General features: G+C 42.4%; 1 protein-coding gene across 2 annotated transcripts in view; it reads left to right on the top strand.

Annotated features, from left to right (window-relative positions):
• The window catches only part of RIPOR3 (RIPOR family member 3), a 120,787-nt gene that overhangs the window by 91,233 nt on the left and 5,413 nt on the right, over positions 1-24,141 (top strand). For both annotated transcript variants that reach the window (XM_039345259.1, XM_039345260.1), the window contains exons 12-20: positions 978-1,107; positions 2,508-3,119; positions 3,794-3,933; positions 5,199-5,328; positions 10,346-10,481; positions 11,951-12,112; positions 14,771-14,929; positions 22,273-22,475; positions 23,783-23,866. In XM_039345259.1, coding sequence (XP_039201193.1) covers positions 978-1,107; positions 2,508-3,119; positions 3,794-3,933; positions 5,199-5,328; positions 10,346-10,481; positions 11,951-12,112; positions 14,771-14,929; positions 22,273-22,475; positions 23,783-23,866 — 1,756 coding nt within the window. The remainder of the gene's footprint in view (positions 1-977; positions 1,108-2,507; positions 3,120-3,793; positions 3,934-5,198; positions 5,329-10,345; positions 10,482-11,950; positions 12,113-14,770; positions 14,930-22,272; positions 22,476-23,782; positions 23,867-24,141) is intronic.

Raw genomic sequence — 24,141 nt, 5'->3', positions numbered from 1 at the left:
GGGCTGTGCCCTGATCATTTACCACTTCTCATTGTGGATTCTCTTGCTGGTTCTAACTGCAATATAACCTTCTATCTTGTCACTTTTAGCCTTGCCCATCTTGGTTATGCTGATTCCACAGCTCCAAAACAGACCAAGAAAGAAAAGATTCCACCATGATGAAACATTTAAAAGCCACTGCAGTAAATCAATGCTTATTGCAAAGAGTTAGAAGACTCTGCAGACCCGAAATAAATTGTTAGTCTATACACTGACACAACAGTAACAGAAGTCATGACCATTTTCCATACTCCTTTTTTATTAAAATAAAAAACTGGCAAGAATTACTATAAAGGTAAAACAGAATACCCAAAAGATGTGGAAGGCAGTTCCAAAGTAAAGTACTTGTGTAATATATAATATCCTCCATTTCATAGAATTATTTTCAAGATAATTTGAAAGTGAGAAGCTCCAGGTTGCATCTCAAATATTGTCTGAGTACATCAACATTATAAAACACGAAAAATCAAATAAAGCAGAACTAAAACTAGGAAGCAAATAAATAACATGAGAAATAGCTGGGAGAATAAAAAGAACACATCCCATATTACAAGAGCTCAGATAAATAAAGTGGTTTTAATCTGAAACTCCCAAAATGTTGGTAGCTGCAATTTGGAATTGTATCTAGCAAGTTGCTCAGCATATTCTCATTATCCATAATCTGTAGTCACAGCTTCATCAGATGTATCATGTAGCTAGGATATTTGCATCTTTCCAATGGTTAAAAAAAAAATGTACCCCTTGAAGGATTCCTACAAAAGCATTTGAAGTACATTCTTGGTATGTCTTGCAAGACTAGAATTGTATGTCTGTATGGGGAATTTGAGAAAGCCAGTTGGCAGAAATACACGAAGCTTCTTCTGTGCTTTGGCATAGAGATAAACTTGTGCTGGCTTTCTAATATTTATTGGGTTTTATTTGTTTGTTTCAATCCACAGTCCTTTTGATTCCGAGAACTTAATTTTGTCCCCTGGGTCCACCACCAAGTTTTCTGTGGGAAGTAGAAAAAACTCCATATACAGCTGGACTCCTCCAAACACTCCTAGCTTCCGAGAAAAATATTACCTTGTAAGTATAGATGATGTAGGATCTGTTTCTCTTCTAAAAGACATACCATAACCTATAGCCTCTTCTATGGTCTCTTATGTAATTAAAGCTGTTGAAACTTAAAATATCCTGCTAGTTCCTAATAGTTCTTCACTGCTGGATTGGAATGTTATAATAAAGGAAATCCAAGTAACAGGGGGAATATTAAACAACCGATCTTTTAACAGGAAAGATCCACTTTTGGCAGGCTTTGGGATGGGTAGATTTTCCTTGAGCTCTGATGGATTTTCTGATTCAAACATTCTTGTAATTCGTGTTAAGAAAAATACCATTCTTTCTGCATCATTAATAAACAATTTCCCTTTAGAAAAGGAAAGTTTCCCATGATGATGATGATAGTAACTTTGATGGTGATGATCATGTTGATGTAAGCAATATCTTGATTCTGTTGAAGCGTGTTTCACAACAAAATAGTTGATGGTGTGGAAAGATTTGGATAAAGGTTGGGGAAATGAAGAAAAGGGATTATATTCTTGTTTGGAAAAGATTGAGAAAAAAAGGCATCAAATGATCAGGAGGCTGGAGCAACAGTTACAGAATTAGTCCACCTTGGCTTTACTTGTTGGCCACCAACTTGGGTGGAGTTCAAAAGAGACCAGTTAAAATTATATTCTATAAAATTATCCATGGTTCCTAGACATGTAATGTAATTTGCAGTAGTTGAAAATAATATCTGTAAAAACAATTGTACTGTAATATGAGTATTAATAGTGTTGTTGTTCCATTGTGTTGGCACCCCTTAGTAATTTGGCTGACTGCTCTTGAATTTTTTTAAAATTCAACCAGTTGTTTCAAAAAGATTGTCGAAAGATATAAAATCTGAAAAAAGTATTCTAGGGTGCTATTGAGTCTTACAATAGAAAATTTTTCCCTCTTTGCTAGGCTAAAACTAAACTTGATTAGAATTAATTAATGAACCATGGTAGTTCATTATTCATAATATCTTGGAGAAAGGACAATGAAACAAAAAGTACATCATCTAAGAATGATACACTAGTCACCTATATAAATAGCGGAAAAAAAGAAAAGCAAACAACTGAAAGAATGTAGAATTAATATCTTTGAGAAGAGCTTTATTTTTTGTTAATTTTCATGACAGCATTATAAAGTGATTTGTCATTGCCTTCTTCTGGATATTTTGTTGTTGTTTTGACTTAGCTTAGTCTACAGCCTCAGTGTTATCTAAAGTTTTCTACCTAAGAATTAACCATGTCCAAACTTATTTAGCTTCTGAACTCATTACAAAACTTGCCATGTGCTGCCACCTTCTGAGATATATTAATGTAAAAGCTGAACCTAATGTATATGAAGGTAATTACAATACCCCAAAGAAAATAGCATTTTCCACCTGTTTCCCACAGTCTGTTTTGCAACAAGGAAAGAAACATGCAAATATTAGGGAAGAGACCCAAGATTCCTGCATCCTGAGCTACTTGGCTGACTGTGATTTTAACATGCGTCTGAGGAGTGTAAGTCACAGCCTTACAGAGACAACTGAAGGAAGTTCATTTAGTTCTGAAGATCAGAAAGTGACAGAAAGCAGAAACATTACTCCACCATCAAATGAAAGGAAGTTGCCATTGGCTATTCTGCAGAATAATTGTGCAGAAGGAGAGGAACAGGATATTTCAATATGCCAGTCTCCTGGCCACAGAACTTTAGATATCCTACAAGAAACACCCTATGCTGAAACCTCTTTAACTATTCCATCATATCTGCTGGAACAAGACAAAGATGGTGGTAAAACCATCACTCGGGACTGGCACCATCCTACAGTGCAACAAACAAAGATTCTCTCTGTTGAACAAAAAGACTGGAATGATAATGATGATGATGCCAAAACTACTGGAAAGACCAAGTCAATTCAGAAAATCCTACAGGAAGTGTTAAAATTGCTGAAGTCACAATGTCCAAGTCCTGTCCCACTGGAGGAATTGGAATACCAGGTCTTCTGTATCCAGGACAAATTAAAGGTATTGAAATCTTTCAAGTATTTGTATTTTGAAAAGGCTTGCTAGTAGATTGTAGGCTCTGAAATTTCCCCAAAACTTAGAATCCACTACATTAGGAAAACCTAATATATGCATACATTGTTCCACTTATGTACATACGTACAAAATAGGACAAAAAATAAAATAGTTGACAAAAATTAAAATAGTTTAGTTGACAAATACATGTAATTAACAATCAATTTAATTAATTCAACACTTTGGGAAGAGCTGTGGTGACTTCATCAAGGCTTTATTTTGCAACTGATATATTTAACAATGTTTTTATTGGCAGCCTTTCTGTTGGTTAAATATTTATTTTTAATGTGTTTTTGAACTACTGCTTTTCAGTTGAATTGGTTACTTGTATTTCTCCTAGGAAGAATTTTGCTGCCCAACGTATCTGTGAATAATCATAATTTTTCACCCTTACCTCACTCGTACTGAGAAAGGTTAAATTGCAATATCTCTGAGAATCTGTATATGCATTGTATTGTATACCTGTGGTGGTTGTAGCCACTTTTTTAAAGAAACAAATGTGATTAGAAGAATGACATCCCTTTATTTTGTTATGGATGCTTTTGAGAAGAGTGTTTTTCCTCTGGATAAAATGTGTTCCTGTATGCATAGAAATATAGTTTGCTTTGTGTCACCAACAGCCCAAAAAGTATCCTCCAAAACATTCTTCCATGGAGAGTTTGATGGTAGAGACCGTGTTGGAAAGCTTTGACTTCCTTAATGCTGACTGCAGTGCTGATGAACTCTCCTCCTTTGGAAGTGTAAGGACCTGCAGCACCAGGTAGAGGCTTCCATACAAGGTTATTAACTGCCATAATAATACTTTATCGTAACATTTTCTAGCCCTACACTGACTATAAACCGAGCCTTGAAAATAGAAAGCCAGAGGAGAGAGAAAAGATTGACAATATATGCTCAGTCTACTACTGCATGTCATTTTTACCTAACTGAAGCAAGCACTCCATGGGGAAAGATGCATAGGTCAGAGTTTAAGCTGACTGGTCTCTGTTGGGGTGAAGGAAAGAAAACATTTTGTTCCAAGCCAAAGGAGTTTTCCTTCAAGATTTCTTGAGTTAAATACTTGTATTGACAGGCCAGATTAGGCTTGTGAGCCGAAGGTTTCTTGTTCCTGAAGTAGGAGTTTTATAAATAAGTGAGCCTGACTGTATCACATGTCAAGACTTTAAAATGGAGTTGGCCAAATTCATGAAGGTTTTCAGTATCCACAGTTGAATGTTCAGAGGCATTGTGCTACCAAATACGAGTTGCTGGGAGGGCAATTGGCCTTATGCTACACTTCTAAACCTATTTGAAGCATCTGGTTGGCTATGGTAGCAATCAGCAACCATCTCTGATCTGATGTTTTTGTGCTGGATTTGGACTGAAGTTCTCAAGGCTGGCCAAGAGTCCATTTCTAGAAGATACCAAGGTGGTGAAGGCTGAGATGGACCTTGTCTAGTAAACCCCTTTTCAGTTAGCCAAGCTCTTCTGCTGTTCTATTCTTTTTCAACATTGCTACGTTCTTTTAATTTTTATGTCTCAGAAACATTTAATCTGATTTCTATCACAATATAAAGGGAATACAGATAGTCCTTGACTTATAACAGTTGGTTCAGTGACAAAGTTACAATGGTACTGAAAAAAGTGACTTACGACCATTTTTTATACTTATAACCTTTTCAGCATCTCCAAAATTCAGACACTTGGCAACTGGCTCATATTTATGACGGTTGCATGTGTCCTGGGGTCACCTTTTGTGACCTTCTGACAAGCAAAGTCAGTGGGGAAACCAGATTTACTTAACAGCCATGTTACTAACTTGATAACTGCAGTGATGCATTTCACAACTGTGGCAAGAAATATTGTAAAATGGGGCAAAATCCACTTAACAACTGTCTCACTTAGCAGTAGAAATTTTGGGCTCAATTGTGGCCGAGGACTACTCTAGTGTAAACAAGAATAGTATGAAAATGTAGTTTGCTCCACTCCTGATATGCAATTATGATTTATTACATGCTTCTTCTTTCCTCTTGTGCTTGACACCAGTATCTACAATGATGCCACTCTTTCTTCTCTGTGCTGTGATGCTCACATGGAAAAGGAGTTAACCACAGGAAGTGATGACCTGGATAGACTTCTGGAAATTCACCTGCAACTCTGCCGGATCCTTCTGCAGGTGAGGAATACAGTTTTAATCCAGCCAGCTAGAATCTTATGCTGTTTTTATTCTCAGAGAGCGAGAGGCATAGCATAATACAGTAAATTTATAATCTGTGTTGGGGAGTTTTCATGGTCTGCAAGCTGCTGAACCATTCAGAACTCATTGCCAAATGTAAACATGTATGAATGTGACAAAAATATTTTGTGGTATTAGATCAAAGAGTTGGCCAGTGTAGTATTTATTTTCCATGCAATAACCAAACAGTTGTCTCTGGGAAAGCCCAAGCAGGATGTTAAGTCATAACATTCCTGCACATTTAATGTATACATGTGTTGCTTCCAATATATGTATATACACCACATGTTCACTAACTGAGCATTTCGTGGCTCATTTTGTTGATAAAGTTGTCCACTCTGACCTGGAGGGAGATAATTTCTTAACATGACAGAAGTGACATATTGAAACATTTTTTTCTGGTGGCTGGGGAGGGGGTGCTTTTTTCTTGAGTCTGAGGGTCTCAAGGAGGAGCTCTGATCTTAGCTCTTTCGCTTGGACTTCTTCCTGGCCAGGTTAATGAAAAGGCCCAGGAGAAGACTGGGAGCTGGATTCAGGCAAATAATCAGTGTTGTTGTTGTTTTTTTTTGGGGGGGGGAAGGAAATGTTTAGCAGTCTTGAAAGACACTTCAAGGAGCCAGATCTGGACAAATAACTAATGTCTCATCTCCTACTTTCTTTTGGGGGGAAGGTTCTTGAGAAAGTGGTGGTTTGCGGTCTCAGAGGGCTCTGGTGGATACATATTGTCCAGACCTGTGACAACCTGGACATTTGCAATGATCGTTCTCATGAACCATGGACGGACTTGTGGAGTTGGGGGGTGAGGGGAGAGTGACTGTTTTTATACTTTTAGACCTCTCAGCAGCTTTTGATACTGTCAATCGTCATTCTGGACAACCTGCACGAGTTGGGAAATGAATCTGTGGAGGGGAAATCGAAATACAGATTTAATCCAAGCAAGATGGAGAGGCTGTTAGTTGCAAAGCCCTCTGCTTCCAGGACTGCATCACTTCTCATGGGGCTGTGCTCCCTCAAAAGAGACCATTTAGAGTCATAGCTTTAGCAAAAATAATCTTGAAACTTATGGGTAGGGAGATCTTTGCTCAGCCTTGGTTGGTATATCAAGTGTTAATGAATTGTCAGAATTCTACATTATATTTTGTATTTATTTATTTGTTTGCTTGTTATTTTTATATAGCCATCCATCTCAAATAAATGATTCTAGAATAGTTCAAAGCAATATAAAAAGACAGAGCACAACATAAGAGCATATAAAGCATATAAAACCGTTTTTTTTCCAATATATATAATCTGCAGCTAAAGTATAAAGCAGTCACCAACACTTAACATAATTCCTGTACAGGCTTTACTATACATCCAGATCTCCAGTCCTGGTGGGAATGCCATATTTGTAAGATTTACAAAAGGTCAATCAGGTAAAAGGCTAATCTGATCTTGGGGGGGGTGACATTCCAAAGGGAACACAATTTATTGGAGGCAGCAGATCAATCAGGTGGGTGGGTGAGAAATAGTCAGTCAGTCAGAAGGAACTGGATAGATAAATTAACTGGAAAGCATCACCTTCCTCATCTGTCAGTAATGGGGTCAGACCTGTCAATTGGCTAGACCAATATTTTTTCAGTTACAGATAGCCCTCCACTTACAACTGTAACTGAGCCCAGAATGATGGTCTTAAGTTGTGGTGGTCATTAAACAAGTCACCACATGATCACATCCAATCCTCTGATCTTTTTAACAGGGATCATTAAATTAATGCTGCAGTTGTTAAGTAAATGCCACATTTGTTAACTGTACACTGGGCATTAAGCAAGTCTGTTTTCCCCAATGGACTTTTTTTTTGCCAGAAAGCAGAAGTATATGCAGGAAGTATATGCTGGCACAAAATGTCAAAAATTGTAGTCACATAACTCTGGGATGCTAAGCAATCGGTCATTAAGCAAGGACTATCTGAAATGAAATAATCTGAAAGATTGGCTTGGAACTTTGAAAATAAGAAACTAAGCTGTTCTGCATGGATCATAGCTCTCTCTAGTCTACTCTACTTGGCAGCTGGAGATGCTTGGAATCAGAATGGGAACTTTCAGAACCAATCCTGTATGAGGGACCTCCATTCCACAATTGTCAAACAGCTATAAGCCCTGGTGGCGCAGTGGTTAGCATGCAGTATTGCAGGCAAACTCTGTCCACAGTTTGGAGTTCAATCCTGACCAGTTCAAGGTTGATTCAACCTGCCATCTTTCCGAGGTTGGTAAAATGAGGATCCAGCTTGTTGGGGGCAATATGTTCACCTTGTAAACCCCTCAGAGAATGCTGTAAAGCACTATGGGGTAGTATATAAGCCTTAAGTACTGTTGCCATTGCTATATATTTTAGGGGTATAATTGATGGTAACCAATTCTGTATCTAAGGTTGTGATAGAGAGATACTGCTTTCTCCATATTTGCTTATGCTGTAGGAGCAAATACAACTCTTGCCCATCCAGTGGGTGTCCAGAATGCTGAGTCTGCATGCTAGTTATCCACAGGATCACCACAATCCCCAGAGGAGAGAGACCAATTTCTGGAAGAGCCCTGATGCTTTGACACCCGGAGGTCCTAGTCATGCTGATTCACAAACAGATCCTCTGGCTAAAAGTCTGTTGCCGTCAGCATATTTTCAATTATAGGAGTCAAATGCTCCTAAGCAAATTTAACAGTCAAAGAGCAGGAATAAATGTTGAGTTCTTTCAATATAAACAGTGGAATCTCCCAAGGATTTATAAAGAGTTGAACCGTCCAAAGATTTGTAAAGGAAGAAACGCCTCTTCTCGCATTCAATAGCATCTGGAGTTAACTATAAACATCATTTTGCTGTAGAAACGGGTGATCAAAAGTGATTATAACTATGGTTGTGCAAACAAAAAGGAATTCTGAAAGGATTTGTCTAAACTAATGCTGTGCCAAAATCCACCTTGTAGTCTCTCAAAAGTTATCATAAGAACCGTCTGCTTTTTTAATTGTGAATTTCTCTTCTAAACTGCAGACTTTTTCAGAGAGTAGAACATTCACTCACTTCCCTTAGCTCTCCTGCAATTATAGATGTACAAGAACACCCAATTCTCTTAAGAACATTTCAATGAAATTCCATTCTTTGCGGGAGGGGGGAGGAATCTCAGTTGAAATTGGTAGAAAAAAATGTATAACAATACTTATAATAATAATAATAATGATAAAGTTGGAAGGGACCTTGGAAATCATCTAGTCCAACCCCCTGCTCAGGCAGGAAACCCTACACCATTTCAGACAAATGGCTGTCCAGTTTCTTCTTAAAAACTTCCAGTGTTGGAGCATTCACTGCTTCTGGAGGCAGGTTGTTCCACTGGTTAATTGTTCTAACTGTCAGGAACTCCTTAGTTTTAGGTTGCTTCTCTTTTGGTTAGTTTCCACCCGTTGCTTCTTGTCCTGCCTTCAGGCGCTTTGGAAAATAGCTTGACTCCCTCTTCTTTGTGGCAGCCCCTGAGATATTGGACCACAGGTATCATGTCCCCCCTCGTCCTTCTCTTCGTTAAACTAGACATACCCAATTCCAGCAACCGTTCCTTATATGCTTTAGCCTCCAGTCCCCTAATCATCTTTGTTGCTCTTCTCTGTACTTTTTCTAGAGTCTCAACACGAAAGTGCCTGTAATACCTTGGATTGATAAAATGAGTGTTAAATTGGCATATGTTTTCCACCAGAAGCAAAAGTGATGCCGATTGGAATACAAAATCAGAGTTCCATATCTGTCTCATGTATCTAAGTTGGCAGAGGATAAGCAGGAAAAGGATTTTGTGGGCATGCTCAATAATTTGAGAAAAATATCATCGATAAATACTGTGGTGGAAAAAAAATATAGGCAGTCTTAAATTTACAACCATTCATTTAGTGACCGTTCAAAGTTACAAAGGAAAAAAGTGATTTACGATCATTTTTCACATCATCATTGCAATATCTTCATGGTCACATGATCAAAAATCGAAGGCTTGGCAACTGGCTCATAACTATGACAGTGGCACAGTGTCCTGGGGTCATGTAATCCCCTTTTACAATTTTCTGACAAGCAAAGTCAACAGGGAAGCCAAATTCACTTAACAACCATGTTACTAATATAACAACTGCAATAGTTTGCTTAATAATTGTGGCAGGAAAGATCATAAAATGGGGCAAACCTCACTTAACAACTGGCTTGCTTAGCAATTGAAATTTTGGGTTCAATTGTGGCTGTAAGTCAAGGACTATCTGTATTTGGTGTTCAAGTTCACGAAAAAGGAAAACAAAACTGTTGTTATCATAAAAAGATAAAATCTTCTTCAAGAAAAGTTTGATTCTTGGTGATTGAATGGAGTGGTTTGCCATGGCCACCTTCCAGGTGTTTTTCTGCTTCCCCCAACACAACTACTTTCCTGAGATTTCCTGGTTATTTCTCATCCTAGGCTAACTAGTTGTCTTCTTGCTTAGGTTTTCCAAGAGTAGACAAGATCAGCTAAGTGCTACTACCTAATGTGGTAAATATCTTTGTACAAAGATAAGATCTGACTACATTTGGAATATTGCATATATTGTGTCTCTCTAACCTCCCAAAAAGATATTTATTACCGGCAGAGGTACATAATGTTGAAGTTATACCTCTGAGCATTTTTCTTTGGCCCCATAGCATAGCAACTACAAGAAGAAAGTGATTTCAATTTCCAGGGCTTTTTTTGGATGGAATCTTGTAGGGTAGGCAAGGCGGGTTGTATGATGTGTGTGAGTTCCGGCACCTTTTTTTTTTTTTTTTAAGAAAAAAAGCACTGTCAATTTCTATCCAGGGTCAATAATGGTAGGCAAATTTTATTTCTGATGGCCTTGAGGAATATTTGCAGCCAGTTCAGCTGATTTTGTGCTTAGTCAAAATTACTGAGTATTTATACCTTTTTTTGTCTTCCTCCTTTTGTTTCCAGAAACTCCTAAAGCCAAACTTAGCTCCAATTGTCCAGGAGAACCTTTTGAAAGAAGTGTCACAACAGAAGCATGTCTTAGAAATAATTTCTGCTCTGGCTACTCCTGTGCCACGGAAAATTACTTCTGTTGAGGAGAGTAAGTTACATGCATCCAGGACTTGACAGTTGAAACAGACTATAAATGATGTCTAACTTTTCTCTAGAGTCTTCAACCTCACTGGTTCCCAACTGGTTCCCTAATGTGTTCTCATTAGATCATCATCAAAATAAGGAGCACAGTGGCTCAGATGATTGGGATGCTGGACAGGAGTTTAGCAAGCCTGCGTTTGAGATCTGAAAGCTGCTGTGGGGCGGGATTGAGCTCTTGTCCATCACTCCAACTCCTGCAGGAGACAGGAGCCCCCAACTCGGTGTCCTCTGGGCAACTGTAATGTCACCGGCTAATCCTTTCAACCCTGAAGCGCTTTGGTGCTTCTGACATGAGTGCAATATATGTTGTGTGGGTGTCATACTTTGTTTGATTCTGATTTTCCTCTCCCTGGCCAATAACACCTAAAAGACTCCAAAATTAAAGAATACTTAACAAATTAAAAATAATTTTGGAAGGTTGAAATCTTAGGAGATTTCAAATGTCATGTCTTAGCATTCTCATCTAAAAACTTAAGCGGGCATAAGATTTTAGGCAAGAACACTAAGCTCTCATGACATTTTATTAAATTTATTTTTTTTTTAACTTTATTTTATTACGCTGCTTGCATATGGACCACCTGCAGGTTGATTTATTCATCATGCAGTCTGATTTATTTATCCAAGCCGTGCACTGACAGAAAAAGTCTTTGGCTCAATCATTGCTGTCTTCTAAATCAGAATTCAGGGCTAAATAATCATATGCATAGTTGAACAACAGAACGAATGAAAAGCTATCCCTGTTATTGTTGTTGCATTCAAATGAGAGCTGGGAAGGTGGCAGATCTAACTATAGGAGTCAGGTTGTGCTCTCTGGAATCTTATCTGTCAGCGTTGATCATCTCAATATTTACTATGGCTTGCAGTTTGTATGACCGCATATGGAAAAAGCATGTGAAATCTGCAATGTCAAAAGCTAGAATGAGGCTCAAAGACTATGTGGTTTTTGCAACTACAGATGTCTTCATAACGAACAGATTTTTATTTGTTTCTTTGCTGCTGGGTGGGTTGCTTTCTCAGTTGTCTGGCAAAACATTTGAGACATGTCTCTCTTCTTGTCGTATAACCACTTGAAATTCTGACTCATGGGGCGGGTAGTTGAAGTGAATAAAAGACTAGTAGCATAATTTAGTAACATATCAAGCCCAGGAAATCTGGTGCCTTGCAGATCTTTAGGGTTGCAAATCCCACAGTCCCCTACTGTTGATTATGTTGGCTAGTGCTAATGAGAGTTGAAGTCCAAAACATCTGGAAAGCATTAGGCTACCTATTTTTGATCCACACATTCCTATTTTATGTCTTTGCATGTTTGCATATATTCAAAATTGTAGTGGTTCATCTTGGCATGATCTGGTATTCCATTTCCAGCTGAAAGAGAGTTCTGATTCCATTGCTAACTTCCAAAGCTGTCTTTTGCAGTTATCCAAAAAGCCCAAAAGCCAAAACACTGCTTGAAGATCTGGAGTGAGTGTACTGAACAGGGAAGCATATTATTCTGTCCAGCAGAAAGATTTTGGATTCCTTTGAAATATATACTGATGTTCAAAACAAAAGAGAAATATCGACATCATCTAGAAAAAGGTACATTTTAATGTGTGGGTCATTAATTGTTTCAGTTTACTGTAATGTTTATGTTCAGAACTAATAAGGTTTATTCTAGTTCCAGGTCTCAGAGTTAAATCGCTGAAAATTTTGCATGAGTCCAAGGTTTATAACACTGAAGCCTTTTCATATATTGATATAGACGTTCCTAATGAGTTAATAAGGGGAGAAAAAAAAGGAAGAATGTCACATTAAAAAAATATATTACAGGTAGTCCTCACATTGGGACTGACAACTCTGTTGCTAAATGACACGGTTGTTAAGTGAAATACCAGGTGATCTTAGTGGGCTTATCATCTTACCTCCCCTTCAGTCATTAAGTGAAATGCTACAGTCATTAAGAAAGACATCACAATTTTATTACTGGCTTCTCTCTTGTTTTTGCTTGTCAGTAGCCAGTGATGAAATGCACAAGTAGCAGTCACCTGACCATGGGATGTTGTGATGGTAGTAAATACTCACCAGTTGCAAAGTGCCCAAATGTCAATCGTGACTACAAGAGCACTGCACTGGTTGTAAAAAGTTACTTTTTCAGTACCCATTGTAACTTTGAATGGTCGTTAAATGAGGGGGCTAGTAAGCAATGCTTACATGTAAATATTTTTAAAAACATTTTTGCTATGCTTTTGCCCTTTCTCTGTGCCATTTCAAAGGTAAAAGTAAAGATTTCCCCTCTCCAGTCGTTTCTACCCTAGGGGGTGTTGTTCATCTCTGGTTGGGGAAGAAAAATTGTTCATAGAGAATCCTATGAAGAGCAAGGTGTTTCATACCTGTCCATAGGCATTTAGTGACAGAGAAACCACCCCTGGCCCTGCCCAGCATACAAAGCAACAAAGTGACTCACTGCAGGAACTTCTGGGAAGCTCCTGTACCTCATTTCAGCCTGTGCAACAAGGCAAGTGGCAACTGGCAGATAGAGACCACCTGTCTACTTGTGATCCTGGCTGTCAGGCAGCACCTGAAAGGTACCAGGGTCCCCAGCCAAAACAGGGTGGGTTTCTGTGCTTCACGAAGAAGCATTTATAGGACAGGCATACACAAACCTATCACTTAAAGTGAAGTTGCAAGGAGTTCCATTAGTCATGGAACTGGACACTGGGTCTGCACTTTCAATCATTTCTATACACACATTCAGAAAGATTTGTTCTGGTAGTGGATTTCAGGCCAAGATTAGGCCTTCTGACATCGTGTTAACAGACTTTCAAAACTCCAGAGTGTGTGTTAAGGGGGAGGCCACCCTTAACGTACAATATAAGGATTTTGAAGGTCCATTAGATGTATTGATAGTGGGGGGCAACTGATAGTAGGGGACAGTACTGACATTCCAGACAGCCCTACTATGGAACTGGGAAGTGGAGGAAGGCAGCCTCATGATAGGTCTAGGGTAGACCTGGGAGGCTTTACAGAGTTGTCCAACAGTGGCAGCCTTCTAGAAGGGCCAGAGAGCCTGCAACTAGGCAGGTCAACCAGGTTATGGAGAGAACAAAGTCCTGGCCTGACGAGCCCGGTGGGCAAGCAAGCAGGCCAGGCAACGGGGTACAGTCCATGGGGACCACCAGGGTCAAAGGAAGGGGGCAAACACATAGCACCCCCCGGACAAGATGTGCTTGGAGGTTGCCAGGGAATTCAGAGGTCACAGAGAGCTAAAAGATCTCCTAAATATCTTGAAGATTTTGTAACTCTGCTGGCAAAGCAGAAACAGTAAGAGGGTGTTCCTGTGAAAGGTTGGAATAAGGAACAATGGGAAATGAAGCCCAAATCATTACAGCTTGGTACCAGGGAGCTAGTGTGGCTCCCACGCTGGTGTTGAGGTCGCGTGTAACTATTCATGTAGTTGTAGTTTTAGCCGGGGGGGGGAGGGGTGTTGTGTCCTGAGCCTGCAGAGGCAGGCTCGGGACGTTGCAACAGTCCGGGGCAGTTGCAAGCTGCCCGGGACCAGACTGGCTGGCGCCAGCACTCGCGCACATGCGTGAAGTGCAAAGCGCGCCAAATGTTGCCGTTTGGTCCGGGGATTGTCTTTAAGAGGAGGTGAGAGGCTTGTGTGCCTCGGCGTTGTAACAGAGCTGCTGGTCATCAATAAAGAGGCTCCTGAGAACTACCAAATGACTCCTGAAGTTATTGCCTTTCGCTAAGGACTCAACATATAGGATCCTATATGTTTGTGTTCCCTTTATTTTTGTGAGCAATATATATAGAACTCAGGGTTGAACTGTGGAATCTTATTATATTCTGTGCTGTAGCTTCCTGTTATGTTTTTTTGGCAAAAGATCGGCCTTGGAAAATTATTATTTTTGAAGGGCTCTTATTTGATACCTTCGGCTTTTTGATAAAAATGCTAACACTATTTAGTAAGCAATTTATTAATTTTGCAACATCTGAGTTTAATATTATATTGTTTTCTATCAAGTAAGCAGCTGTTGATCTTTACCTTGCTGCTACATAATTTAACACTTGTAATTATTTATGTAAATGTATAATGTGTTTCAGCTCATAAAATTAGAGTTTATAGTACATTACTATAGGTGGTTTTGGCACCTTGTGAGACAACTTGACAGATGGTCTATAACCTTAGAAATAGGTAAATAAATCAATATATTTTGGTGAAACCTGAATTCAACCCATATCCATTATCTTCAGTTTTGCAAGTATTCCTGGAACAGATAGTTGGAGGCATTTTACTAGGCAACTCGAGAGATCTTCCAGCTGAATCCGTGACGTTATTCCAGTTTTACAGCTACCTGGAGAAACACCATGTAAACAACTTGGAAAAATATTTGATCCGATTCGCTAAAGAAGGTAAATGAATGAATAGATATGGAGAACCAAAATAAAATGTGGTTGATTCCCAAACCTTAATGTTGAAGTAATGAATGGCAAATTTTGGGTACAAATTAAAACATCCTCTCAGTTCTAGATCACCAACTCCAACTTAGCAGTTTTTCCAACTAGGTGGCAAGCTTTGCTCTGAAAGATCTTGGGAAAAGTTCTATCTTAATGAACTTTTGAAATGAAAATAGGAACGGGACTGTCCTGACCTCAGGGCAAACTGCTCCAGAAAGAAAGGCAATGACCAGGAAGCTTGTTTCCAAGACCCTACTTTCTTCACATCTCAAGAGGGAGGAAATCCACAACATGCCCTCCTACCCACACATGTTGAATGGATAGATTTGAGATGAAGTAGAACAGTCTCATAATCAGGCCAAACACTATGAATTTAAAAGTGATAACAATCTAGATTGCTGAGGTAAGTGTTTTCCAATCTTAGCAACTTCCAGATGTGTGAGCTTTGACTTTCAAAATGTTGGCCTTGTTGACTAGGAAACTATGGGAGATAAAGTCCACTAATCTGGACATTGCCAATCACTGCTTTAAGGCCATGAGGATAATTCCTAAGACTGGAAAATGTTAAGACTGTACTCAGCAAAATAAAAGCAACATCTTCTGGATGTATCTGTTTTAGTATCTAGATCAGGGGTTCCCAACACCCAATCTGTGGACTAGTACTGGGCTGCAGCATGCCAGAAACTGGTCTGCACAAACAAGCAAAGCCCCATCCTCCGGTCCGCAGAAAAATCTTTGTCCACAGAACCGGTCCCCGGTGTCCAAATGGTTGGGGACATCTGATCTAGATTACCTACAGGCTTCTTAGAGAAGGTAATGTTAAAATTGTTTATTACATTTACATTCCATCTTTGTCCCCTTGTGGAACTCAAAGAGGCATATGTAGATTTCCTGGATAATTTTCAAATTGATTAAACTTATACCTATTTAACTTGTTAACAAATTGATTGGATGACTGTAAGAACGTCCTGCTGCTGTAAGAATCAACCAGAACACCAGGTACGTTTCAGTAGTCAACAAAGGTTTATTTCGCTATGTCGAAAACAAAATCAGCTCTGGGAAACACCCCAGCCCAGCGTCCTATTAATCCCATCACCACACCCACCGCGCACGCCCCAATCACCCCCAATTACCTAATACCCCTGCTGGTGCAGTATCATCATCCTATCAATTACATTCTGTCAGACCCAGTCATAAATCAGCGCTCCGCCCACATAATGTGTTCTAAGACGTGGTCCCTCCGTCATAGCGGAAGCGCCGGTATTAGTCCGACACTACGGCTCCACCAGGCTGTTCGGAAGTCGGTCTTTGCCTCCGGAGACCGTGGATTGTTTCCCCCACCAGGGCCCCCTAATGACAGATTCGTATCTTTGTTTCACAGCCTGTGATATTGACGAATGGAGCGAAGACATCCCCTCCCGAGGCCTCGGATATTAGAAGACATATCGCCCCCCAAATGTCCTGTATTTCATGGATTGATTCAACGCTACTTGCTTGATACCACAAAATACCTGGTATATCATCTCAGGTGCATTGCCCAACATTTATCTGCTTGCTGCTTCACTGCCTTTTCCGCATGTTGTAACGCCTGTTTCACTGTTCCACACCTGACCGGACGGGACATCCAATAAACTACTTGGAAAGGGAACCGGATCGAACCCGGTGCTTTTATGCACTGCGTTGTTATACGCTAGTTCCGCGAATGGTATGAAGTCTATCCAATCTGACTGTTGGTGAGATACATAAGACCGGAGATATCGTGAGATTGCCGCATTAGCCCGTTCCGCCGCCCCATTAGTGCAAGGATGGTATGCTGAACTCAGGCCTTGTGTGGTCCCAATGCTTGCTAGGAATCTACGCCAGAATTGAGCCGTAAATTGAACACCCCTGTCCGAGATAATTCTACGGGGTGCTCCATGTAATCTATATATGTGTTGCACGAACAATGTCACCAGTCCCCTCGCAGATGGCAGTCCTTTGCAGGGGACGAAATGTGCTTGCTTCGAGAACAAGTCCACAACCGTCCATATGACCGTGTACCCTCTGATGTTCGGTAAATCAACAAGGAAATCCATCCCGATGTCCTGCCAGGGTCGGATCGGATTAGATACCGGTTGTAGCAGTCCCATTGGCCTCTTCGGTACCACTTTAGACTGCGCGCAAATCCTACATTCCTTAACGTATCGCTCAATGTCCTTCCGTAAACTGGGCCACCAGAACTGTCATCTCGCCAAATGGAGCGTCTTGACGAAGCCAAAATGGCCTGCCAGCTTCGAGTCGTGACATTGATGAAGTACCCGATGACGCATTTCCTGGGGGATGTATAACCTATTCCTATACCAAGCCAAGCCATCACGCTGGGTTAATAACCCAGGATTCGCCTGCAACCAGGGATCGGTCAACAATACAGTTTGCAGTTCCTCCTCAAACGTCACCACTTTGGCACATCCTTCTACGTGTGCGGGATCCCTACTACATAGCGGCATAATGGTCTGGATCACTTGTTCCTTTTTACTATCATATTGTGGTAGCCGGGAGAGTGCGTCTGCTAGGAAGTTCTTTCCTCCGGGCACCACCTTCAGGTGAAACCGGAAACGCTGAAAATACTGCGCCCATCGAACGTGTTTCGGCGCCAATCGCCTTGGAGTCTGGAGGACCGCCAGGTTCCGGTGGTCCGTCCACACCTCGAATGGGTGTTGCGCACCCTCCAATAGATGTCGCCAGGTGGACAACGCCCATTTTATCGCAAATGCTTCTTTCTCCCACACTGCCCATCGTCTCTCGGGGTCGGTAAACTTCTTGGAGGTGTATGCGCACGGTTGCAAGTTGCCTTGGCCGTTACGTTGCATCAAGAGTGCGCCGACAGCCACATCACTAGCGTCGGCCTGCACTATAAATGGCTTATTTGGGTCGGGGTGCAATAGCACTGGTTCCTCTGCAAATAGTCGTTTAAGAGACTCGAAGGCCCGTTGGCAAGCTACCGTCCATTCCAATGCCTGTTTGGGATGGGGTTTGCCAGGTGTGGTTTTGGTGCGCAACAATTGAGTTAATGGTAGAGCCACATCAGCGAAAGAGGGGATGAATTGGCGGTAGAAATTGGCAAACCCCAAGAATCTCTGCAGTTGACGACGGGTCCTCGGGGCCTGCCATTCTAGAACACTGCGTACTTTATTAGGATCCATTTCTATCCCCATAGCTGACACCCTGAACCCTAAATAATCTATCCGGTCTTTGTGAAACTCGCACTTTGACAGCTTACAGTACAGGTTGGCGTTTAACAACTTTTGCAGTACTGTCCGTACTAATTGTACATGGTCTTCTAACGTCTGCGAATAGATGAGTATATCATCCAGATAGACAAGGACGCCCCTATATAGATGATCATGTAATACTTCATTTATTAGTTGCATGAAGACGGCCGGCGCTCCTTGTAACCCGAAAGGCATCACCTTGAATTGGTAGCTGCCCAGGGGACAGTTAAATGCTGTCTTCCACTCGTCCCCTTGCCTAATGCGTACCCTATAGTATGCCTCACGGAGGTCTAGTTTTGTGAAGATTTTCCCAGCCGCCAAATGAGTGAGCAGGTCTTTCATAAGCGGCAGGGGATATACTTGATTTATACACACTGCGTTCAGACCTCGGAAGTCTACACATAACCTCAATCCCCCGTCCTTTTTTCCCTGGAATATAACTGGAGCGGCTATTCTCGAACGTGCTGGTTCTATAAAACCTCTGGCTAGATTCTTATCAATGTACTTTCTCATTTCCTGCAGTTCTGCAAATGTCATGGGGTACATTCTGGGTTTGGGTAGCTTAGCTCCTGGAGCGAGTTCGATTGCACAATCAGTCTGTCTGTGCGGTGGCAAACTATCACATTCCTGTTCGCTAAACACTGCCGCGAGATCGTCATATACCCGTGGGTATGGGGTTTTGTCCTTCTCCTGTACCGATCGTGAAGCGTTTAACTTTCTATCCCTATTCAAGTCATCTGGCGACCGCGGATGCGGACCTACTGCTAGCCGTAGGTGTCTGGACCCCTCCGCCCACCAAATGGTTGGTGTCCACTTATCCATCCACGCTAATCCCAGAATAACAGACTCGGACATAGTGGGAACAACTATGAACCTTATCATTTCCCAATGACCCCCAATATCCATTCTAACAGGCTCCGTTACCAATGTAGTGGGGACCCCTCCCAACAGGGAACCATCTACCTGCTCAAAACGGATCGGGGTCTTTAGTCGGGCCACCCTAATCCGCATCTGTTGTACTAACCCCTTACTAATAAGGCATCTTGTACATCCCGTATCTAATAACGCCGGACAGGGCATTACCTCACCCGTGACCGGGTTTGTCAATGAAATGGGGATGGTGAAGGGGACGATGGGGTCACTCACCATCGGATCTTCCACCGGTCCTTCGTCCTCGTATTCCTGTAATGTAGGAGACGCCCCATCGGGTGTTTGCTGGATCGGCGACTGTCCCAGTTGGTAGGCCACCCGTGATTTCTCTGTCGGTTTTTTCGATGTGGTACCCGGGGTGCCAACCGCCGTAGGTGTACCTGTGGGCTTGGGTGTTCCACACTCCGCAGCGCGGTGGCCCGGCCGATTGCAGCGGAAACACCGGAAGGTGGGCTTTGGACGTACTGTACTCAGCACGTCCGGACTGGTGCCACCTACAGGCTGATCTTGATTCCGGCGGGGCCTCTCCTCCCGTCTTCCAGGACGATCCCTCAATCCTACATCCAACTCTACCGCGGCCCTATACCAATCAGTCAAACGCCCAGCCACCCCTCGGACTATACATGCTTGGCGTATGGTGGTATCCAGACCAGTGCGGAAATGATGAATTAGCAGGCTGTCCGGCCATGACCTAAGCCTCCCTGCCACTTTTTGGAATTCTCGAATGTAGTCCTGTACTGGTCTGCCCCCTTGCCGCAGACCCACTAACTGGGCTTCAGCCCGTAGCAGGCGTGTTGGGTCCTCGAACCTTGTTTTTAGTGCGTCGAGGAAAAGACCCACATCGGCTAACTCCCTGGCCTGGTCGCTATATAGGTCTGCGGCCCAAGCAGCGGCCTCACCTTGCAGACTCGCTGTAACCGCGACCACCATGGCCCAGTTGGACGAGTACAAGGTTGTATAACGGTCCAGATGGTTAAGAACGTGGCTTAGAAATACCGCCAACCTGTCTGGATCCCCGTCAAACGTGAGGGAAATTGGTGGGGGATTCCATATCATCTGCTGGGGCCATGGAGCCGGTACCCTACCGCCATATGGACCCGTCCCTGGATACGCCCTGGAACTGGGTCCTGCTCCCAGGTTCTCCAGCCCGTCTCCATCCGGACCTTCCGGTGGAGCCCGCGCCTCTCGTGTATCCAGTCTATACCGTGGACGCTCAGTTCCGGTTTGCCTTGCCATCGAATCCCGGATTGTAAACCGACCCCCTTGCGGCAATTTGAACTCCGGGCTCGCCAGTTGAAAGGGGGACACATAAGGGGTACTATCCTTACCAGGGCTGCGAACGGTATCTGGGTAAATCCGTTCCCCAAACTGTTCCCTAAGGACCTCTAACGTATATTGGCCTGGAGCTGTGGAGCAGCTCCAATCTTCCTCGTCATCTCCGGCCATCCTGCGTTCCCTCCAGCCAGCGAAACTAGGTGCCAACCGCCGCCCCCTACCATCCCCCCAGGGACCGGCAGCTGCTCCGGCCCACCACTCGTCGTCCGCCGACGTTGGTTTGCGTCGTTTAGGTCCATGCTCCACAGCCGCAGGGAAACGTCCTTTCTCCTTCGGGCGTGTCGCCACACGCTCCTCTTCCTCGACTCCTACGTCCGGATTCTCCGACTGTTCGTCAGCTTCCTCAGCCTCCACATCCATAACCGGTTCCTCTCCCTGTGTCCCTTCAGCCATAGCTCCACGAGAAGCAAGACGAAGTGAGAGCTGATTTACTGTAAGAACGTCCTGCTGCTGTAAGAATCAACCAGAACACCAGGTACGTTTCAGTAGTCAACAAAGGTTTATTTCGCTATGTCGAAAACAAAATCAGCTCTGGGAAACACCCCAGCCCAGCGTCCTATTAATCCCATCACCACACCCACCGCGCACGCCCCAATCACCCCAATTACCTAATTACCCCTGCTGAACGCAACCCCATCTGCACCACACCCTATCATCATCCTATCAATTACATTCTGTCAGACCCAGCGTCATAAATCAGCGCTGTCCGCCCACATAATGTCTGTTCATCCGGGCTTCCCGTGCAATAGAGTAAGCAGCCACGTGGTTCCTCCGTCATAGCGGAAGCGCCGGTATTAGTCCCGACACTGCTCCGCGTCCGGCTCCACCAAGGCTGTTCGGAAGTCGGTTCAGAGCTCCGGCTCCACCAAGGCTGTTCGGAAGTCGGTTCAGAGCTCCGGAGACCGGCCAACGTCCGTACATGGGTAGGATGCACGCTGGGGCTGACATCGACATCTGGTATCCTGTGTTTTGGTATATAGTATGTTACTATTCTTTCATTTCCATCTTGAGGTTCAGAGTTATGTCAGGACATTAGGTTCCAATATACTGGGTCACTGACTTCAGTATGGGATATTGACAGCTACCTGCCATGTTGGGTGTACACTATTCCAGTTATAGAGGGAACTTATCATAAGTGTTTGAGTCAATAGACAATCCCTGCAGTTTTCTTGGCAAGATTTCAGAAATGATTTGTCAAGAGTAACTGGCTCATGGTCACCCAAGTGGCTTTGTGCCTAGGATGGGACTAGAACTTATGGTCTTCTGGTTACTTTAACAAAGTTTGGTCCAGTTGCCATGATTCAACCACCTATGGTCTTCTGGTTTCTAGCCTGGTGCATTAGCCACTACACCAAATTGACTATATTCAGGTTTGATGCTGGAGAATAAAACCAGAAGAGGACAGTCTTAAGGGCCCTTATCTGAAATTCCCAGAGGCATCTGACAAGGGAAAAAGAAATGGGCAGGAGGGCTTCCAATCTACAGAGATGTTTTAATATTGATTCAGCCTCTAATGCTGCAGTTCAAAGGTTTGGAAGTAGTGTTTTAGGTTTGCTTGGAAAGATCCCTTTGTGCCTGTTTCCTTGGCAAGGATACTTCTAGTTCCAGCAGTTAGCATAGTGCACTAATGGCTTGACCAGAAATGGTAACTCTAAGACCACATATGGTATCAGATTTCAGATTGACTTGCCATTTTTTAAAAAGCAATTCTTTGGTCACAGTACTGACAATAGTAATAGTTTTTTAAGCCTCTCTACTTATGGCTGAATTCCTTTCCTCTAGTAATATTGACAGAGGACCTGCAACGTCCCGGGAGAATGAAGAAAATAAAGAAGTTAAAAGGGAAGCAGCTGAATCAGCTGGAACCTCTGCCTCAGACCTTACGGCTCCTTGCGGTCCTGCAGCTTGATGAGAATCATCGTATAGGCAAAGCAGCCACATTGTGCCTTTCTCGTGCAGCAACCAACAGGAATTTCAGGGAAAAAGTAGGTGCTTTCTCCTTCCTGCTAGCTGCACCCTGGGAATATATGCTTCTCTGTGCATTTCAGTAGCTATAGTCCTGCTTTGTATTCAGAAGGTCTGTCCATGGCAGTGGCTCCAAATGTGTGCCATGTAAACCCCAGCCAGTATAGATACAGCTAATCCTTGACTTACAGCAGTACATTTAGTGACTATTCGAAATGAGAAAAGTGATGTATGACCATTTTTCATACTTACCCCTGTTGCAGTATCCCCCATGGTCACGTGATCAAAATTAGTTGGTAACTAACTATGACGGTTGCAGGGTCCTGGGCTCATGTGTTCATGTTTTATGACCTCCTGACCAGCAAAGTCAATAGGGAAGTCAGATTCACTTAATAACTGTGTTATTAACTTAACCTCCATGATTCATTTGTCAACTGTGGCAAGAAAGGTCATCAAATGGGGCAAAACTGACTTAACAAATGTCTCACTTAGCAACAGAAATTTTGGACTCAGTTGTGGTTGTAAGTTGTAAGGACTACCTGTATTCTTTATGCACATGGAACAAGTGTCCTTAATGTAGTGATTCATTCTTTTTATCTTCTACAGAGCTCACTTCCCTCTTCAGGTATAATTTTTATAGTAATCTAGGTCAGGTAAACTAAACCGAGGGAAGGCGTTTTGTTAAGATTCATGAACTATATGACAAACCAGAAACTGAATAGAATAACAGAGTTAGAAGAGACCTTCTAGTCCAATTCCAAGCAGGAGACCCTTTATAATTTCAGACAAACAGCTGTCCAATCTCGTCAGTGATGGAGAGCCCACAACTTCTGAAGTTGATTCAATTTTGCTTCTTCTTTCAAAGCCCAGTACTTTGAGCTGGCTTTCCTTAACCCAGATGCAGTGAATTATGTTCTCATGCTTTCCCACTTCTATGCTGAGCTGGGAATTAAAAGATTTGTACACCAGGTCTTCCAGGGTAGAGCCAGATTGAAGAAAGCCAATGTTTCTCAACCTCAGCAACTTGAAGATGTCTGGACTTCAACTTCCAGAATTCCCAAGCTGGCAAGGTTGAGAAATGCTGTATCTTTGTTTGAAAAGGAAGGATAAAAAGCATTATCACATACAAGCCCAGAATTCTCATTAGGACTGTTAAATTACAATTCCCCCCCCCCCCAGCTTCATGCTTCCACATGTGTAAAGATTATAGCTGGGAGGGAATCCTACCCATCTAAATGGTGCTAGGTCAGGATTAGGGCATTTATGCTAAAGTATTTTTTTTTAAAGAAGAAATATTAACAGCCTTGTTACATTCTTTTTACTGCAGGCTCTTCCTTTTTACACAGATCTCTTAAGCAACGATGATGTGAAACTACAGCAAGCCGCTTGTCTAGCCCTCAAAAACCTCAGAGTGAGTGCTTTTAAAGAAACCTATAGAACAGTGGTTCTCAAACTGTGGTCTTGCAGAGAGGTGATGAAATCAAATACTTTAAAATTTCTCAGTCTTAATTTCTAATATAGTAAATACTGATAGATATAACCAGTGGTGGGATTCAGATATGTGAACAACCGGTTCTCTGTGTGGATGCTGCTTCCGGAAGTCCATGCTGGGCCTGGGCAAGAAAAAATTAGCTACCGGTTCTGCCAAAGTGGTGCAAACTGGCTGAATCCCACCACTGGATATAA

The sequence above is a fragment of the Crotalus tigris genome, unplaced genomic scaffold, assembly GCF_016545835.1.
Source record: "Crotalus tigris isolate CLP2741 ecotype Arizona unplaced genomic scaffold, ASM1654583v1 scf7180000017947.1575755, whole genome shotgun sequence".
Taxonomy (NCBI): domain Eukaryota; kingdom Metazoa; phylum Chordata; class Lepidosauria; order Squamata; family Viperidae; genus Crotalus; species Crotalus tigris.
Note: the sequence above shows the minus strand (reverse complement) of the source record. Positions and strands in the feature narration are given on the sequence as shown.